At 45.2% G+C, this 4,780-nt stretch overlaps 1 protein-coding gene across 1 annotated transcript in view; it reads right to left on the minus strand.

Moving 5' to 3' along the window:
- The window catches only part of mybbp1a (MYB binding protein (P160) 1a), an 18,271-nt gene that overhangs the window by 7,600 nt on the left and 5,891 nt on the right, over positions 1 to 4,780 (minus strand). Inside the window, 11 exon segments of the mRNA XM_035666777.1 lie at positions 83 to 274; positions 402 to 563; positions 675 to 791; positions 1,137 to 1,297; positions 1,522 to 1,624; positions 1,761 to 1,869; positions 2,043 to 2,249; positions 2,998 to 3,123; positions 3,210 to 3,320; positions 3,424 to 3,713; positions 4,537 to 4,654. Coding sequence (XP_035522670.1) covers positions 83 to 274; positions 402 to 563; positions 675 to 791; positions 1,137 to 1,297; positions 1,522 to 1,624; positions 1,761 to 1,869; positions 2,043 to 2,249; positions 2,998 to 3,123; positions 3,210 to 3,320; positions 3,424 to 3,713; positions 4,537 to 4,654 — 1,696 coding nt within the window.

Genomic DNA, 4,780 nt, shown 5'->3' on the forward strand with positions numbered 1-4,780 from the left:
CTAGTCTTCGTGCTAAGCTAGGCTAAACACACACAGATGAAACTGATACCAGTGTTCTGATCTGACTCCTGTACCAGACGACACTCTGAGGATCCGGTACCTTGATCTTAAAGTCCCGGACCAGCGTCTTCTCCTTCTGCAGTTTGGCCTTTTCGTCCTTCTTGGCCTGACTCTTCTTCTTCTGCTCTGAGAACAGCGCTGCCAGGCCTTTATCCAGCTCCATCATGGCTTCATCATCCAGGTCTTCATCATCGCTGGCGTCCTCCTCAGTGGCCTGAACACGGTACACAACAACAGAGGACGTTAAAGAGCAACTCAACCCCTCAAACATGAGTTATTACCTTTTATTTGTTGAGTATTTAATTTAAATACCATGTGGTCATTTTATATTTTAAACCCACCAGAGCATTCTGCTGCTGCAGGACCTTCATCAGCTCCAAACGGAAACTCTGGTCCACCTCTCCCACCTCTTCCTCCTCCATTGCTTCATCATCTTCATCATCATCATCTTCATTATCTTCATCCTCATCTTCCTCATCGTCAGATCCGTCAGACTCGTCCTCCTGGCAGAACCAAACAATTTCAGTGTCAAATCTTTCTTCTAAAACAAAAACAGATGCTATATTTATTGATCAGTGAATAAAAGGATCAATAAGATAACGATAAGAACTGACCTCCATCTCCTCATCGTGATCCTCATCATCTTCCTCATCTGGTTTCTTCTGGGTTTTGTTGTCGTCAGTGACGACCACAGCGCTGTCCTCCTCATCATCCTTCTCTGGGTCCAGGACCTACACAGACCCCCAAAACCCCAAACCCCATCGTTACAATCACATACAAATCTTCCAGTGGTACACATGTCGCCCCAGTTTTGGTCATTAATAGGAGGGAGTCTGGTTTCTGTGTTTACACAAAGTCAACAAAACGAATCAAATGAGGTGTTACCTGTTATGTTCTACCTTTTATTACATGACACATACTTAGGACATGTGTTGAGAACTAAACAATCTCCCGTCTACTGATAAACACCACCAGATGTGGCTGAAAGAGCATCAGGGACAAAAAGGTGCAGAGAGTGACACAGAACAACCCTCTGTGTGTGTGTGCGTGTGTGTGTGTGTGTGTGTGTTACTTACGTCTAAGATGGCGGTGAGGGCCGCCGCGGTAACGTGTGGGCAGATGGAGGAGAAGACCGTTCTGCAGACCTGTCTGATATGTCGGCTTGGCTGGGACAGCAGGGACAACAAGATGTCCACCATCACCTCCACCCACTCAGGCTCCTCCTCCTCGTCTGTGGCTGCAGCAAACACACACACACACATTCACACACACTTTAAAGCAGCATTCAGCCGTTACTCTGGATGTGCCTATTATCTGGGTCAAAAAAGACCACATCTCAGTTAGAGGACAACATCCTTGTCTCCTCTGCAAACCAACTTTGTGATTTAGATCAGTACAAATAAACCCTGCGCAGTGCAACATTAAAATGTAAAAGAAAGATGGTGGCAGCGTCTTAATCACCTTGTTTCTTTTTCGTCGTCTTCTTCTTCTTGGCCTTCTTTTCCTGAGCTTTGTCCACACAGCTCTGCAGGTCCTTCATGATGTCCAGCAGCTCCTCGGGGGCCTTTGTGGACAAATACGAGTTCAGAGTCAGTGATTTATCTCCTTTCTATGCCAGTGTTTTAACTGTGTGTGTGAGCAGATTAACAATGCGACAACAAGGCAGTGCTGTATCTCGAGGCTCTGGCAGTGTTCTGTACCTTGAACAGGTGCATGCCGACCAACAGGAAGAGCTGCTGGAACGCGGTGCTCTCTGCATTTGGGCCTTTCTTCGCCTTCTTCTTCAGCTTTGAGACCGACTCCAACATGCTGGAAGAACACAGGTAGAGCTATAAAACCACCTCCTTCAGTAGTAAAACAGATTCACTGGTGTAAGGTGTCGTAATTACACAATGAAAATAAGTTGGTCCTATAAACCTGTACAGATATATGCATGGCTGCAATATTCTACCTCCATTAGCAGATAATTAAGTAGTTCCTACCAGTCCCAGGCCTGTTTCTGCTCGGGGCTGAAGGGCTGGCTGCTCTGGACGTGTTTTGGCTGGTTAAGCAGGACTTGGGCGTACTGGACCAGGTGGTAGATCCACATGGTGCCGTCGGAGGTTACACCCAGCGGCCGCTTCTGGTTGACCGCGGCGCCTTCGGCCGTGTCCTCGATCAGAGGCAGGTGGTGCATGGACAGGAGGAGTCTGCAGGGAAGACAGACAGACGATCAGTGACGCAGCAGAGACCACAAACAGGGTCCCAGTCTGGCTCACGTTACATTTTGATGTCAGATTGGTCTTTTTGTTGTTTTCTAGCGCTGTTTTCCAGACTGAAATCTGCAGCATCAGTTACAGACTCTTTACAAACCTAAAACTGTTGGGTTAAAACAAACTCTGGTCTGTTTGTTTGGGCTGTTGTGAATGTTGTGTTAAAGGTGGTTTAAAGCCTGTAGTGTTTCTCACATACTCTTTATTTAGGTGTATTTAGGTATTGTGGAAGCTTTGAATATTTGAAGGCCATTCTCACTGAAGCTGCAAAGACCAAATATATGGTATTAAGGACCAAGATAAAGCTACAGGAGCTTCCCTTTGTCTATCCTGGATCTTGGCAGAGAAGAAAAGGCTGAATGAGGTGATTAATACTGACAAAATTAAAACTTGTATGATAAAAAATGTTCCCTGTAAATGTTGCTGAAACTGTCTGACCCATCTTCATTTCCTGGGTTCAAATCTGTCTATGTTGAAAAAGATATATATATATATATAGTGAAGTTAGCATGCTAACCACCTATATGTGGCCTGATATTCTGATATTCCTCTGTGACATAGAGCTCCACTTTCGACCAAAACTCTGTAAAGAATCAAAATCCTGACCAGCCTCCGTCATCTTTAAACTTTTTTTAACCAAAGCTGAGAGGAGTAATCCCCGCTGGCTGTGATCATAGATTCTCACCCAAAGAAAGAATTGACGAGCACTCCTTTGGTTTTGTCGTCCAGCGGGACAGAAAGCTTCCCCGCCGTCTCTGGGATGTCGGCCGACGCCTTCTTGGCACTGAAGAAAGCGTGGAAAAACACGAACCTGGAACAGAAACAACACCAGTTGACGGCCGTCTCCTTCATCAAACACAGAGACCTCAACATCGCTCTGCTATAGGCGGGTCTCACCTGGCCACGTCCATGATCAGATCCTCCTGCCTCTTCACCTGGTGGTTGTCAATGATCGACGAGAGCCGAGCGATAATCCACTTCCTCAGGCGGAATATGGCGTTCTCTTTCCTGAGTAACAACAATCAACAGTTAGACTTCCGTCCCTCGTCTTCCTGTTCCGAGCTACCAGAGATCTTCACACATAAACACACAAACAGGCGTGTCCACTCACTGTTCCCGTCCTTCCGGATTGTCCTTCTGCTTGCGGGTGCTGAAGTCCAGCAGCTGGTCCATCTGAGGCTGCAGGAACATCTTCTTCAGCCAGTCCACGTACTGCTGCAGCGCTGCGGGCTGAAGGTGCTGCACCACCCTCCACACCGACGGCACCACGGGGTAGCCCTGGTTGGTCAGCGAGGAGAAGCCCACCATCACTGCCAGCTGTCTGTCGGGGTCCTGGCAGCCCTCCAAGAAGTCCGACACGTAGACGTCCATTTCTGGGGCCAGCTTGAAGCGGTCCGGTTTCTGGGAGAGAAAAATTATGGAGCAGGTAAAGTCAGTTCTTCTTACACACAGGGAGCGGAAAAAATAATACTGACTGATAAGGAAGGTAAAATAACAAATATGACTAACTCAATTAAATATACTACTGTTATAGTTGCACTAAGTGACGGTTTCATCTAATTTTGTCCAATACTGACAGTAGTTCTACAAAACTGGAAAAATAAAAAGAACGGTGGCAAATATGACCAGTTACTTTCCTAAATGAAACACTGACCTCAGCAAACCAAACTCCCTGCAATGTACTGGAAGTTTTTGCTAACTTTTTAACGAGTCATGGCTTTAATAACAGTTAATAATAATTAATAATAATGTTTTTTTTTCCTTGGATTTCACTGCTGTGATGGGGTTTTATGTTTTATTTGATAGCAAACTGGGGAGATGACAGGAAATCAGCAGAGAGAAATGGAGACAAAGGTTGATGGTCGCTATAACATCAGAGTGATATCACGCTCACCTTTCTGCTGTTCTCCTCATCAATATTAAGCTTCTGTCAACAAATTTCCTGATATTTTTTCACATTAAAAGTCTACCTAAAGGGGATGCTGCAAGACTTTTAATGTGAAAATTCAGTGAGGGAAAAAGACATGACATTTGCTGTACAAATGGAATTAGTGGAAATGGACATTACACTAAATTTTAAAGTTTATATTAACTGGGAAATACAGGAATTCGAAATAAAATCCACTGAGGCCACTATTTTAAGGAGAATTTAAGGTAACCAACTCTGTGTTTGTCCGTCATAGACCGCCATCAATAACATAAATAACCATTATGACCTACTGACCTGAGCAGACACTACATGTTCCCCGTAGTGCATCATCACGTCTCCAGACAACACCTCCTTCAGCTGGGCCACAGACAGGAGAGGCAGCGCACTGCCCAGCAGACGGAAGCTCAGGTAGCTGCACACAGACAGAAACAGAAAGTATTTAACTGGAACTACGAGTGGACAATATATTATATACTGGTGTGTGATCTGTTGTTAAACAGCGGAAAGTGTATTGTTTTGTTTCTGTACACTTTGAATT

Source organism: Morone saxatilis, unplaced genomic scaffold (assembly GCF_004916995.1).
Source record: "Morone saxatilis isolate NCDOM2014 unplaced genomic scaffold, NCSU_SB_2.0 Contig20, whole genome shotgun sequence".
NCBI classification, from domain to species: Eukaryota; Metazoa; Chordata; class Actinopteri; family Moronidae; genus Morone; species Morone saxatilis.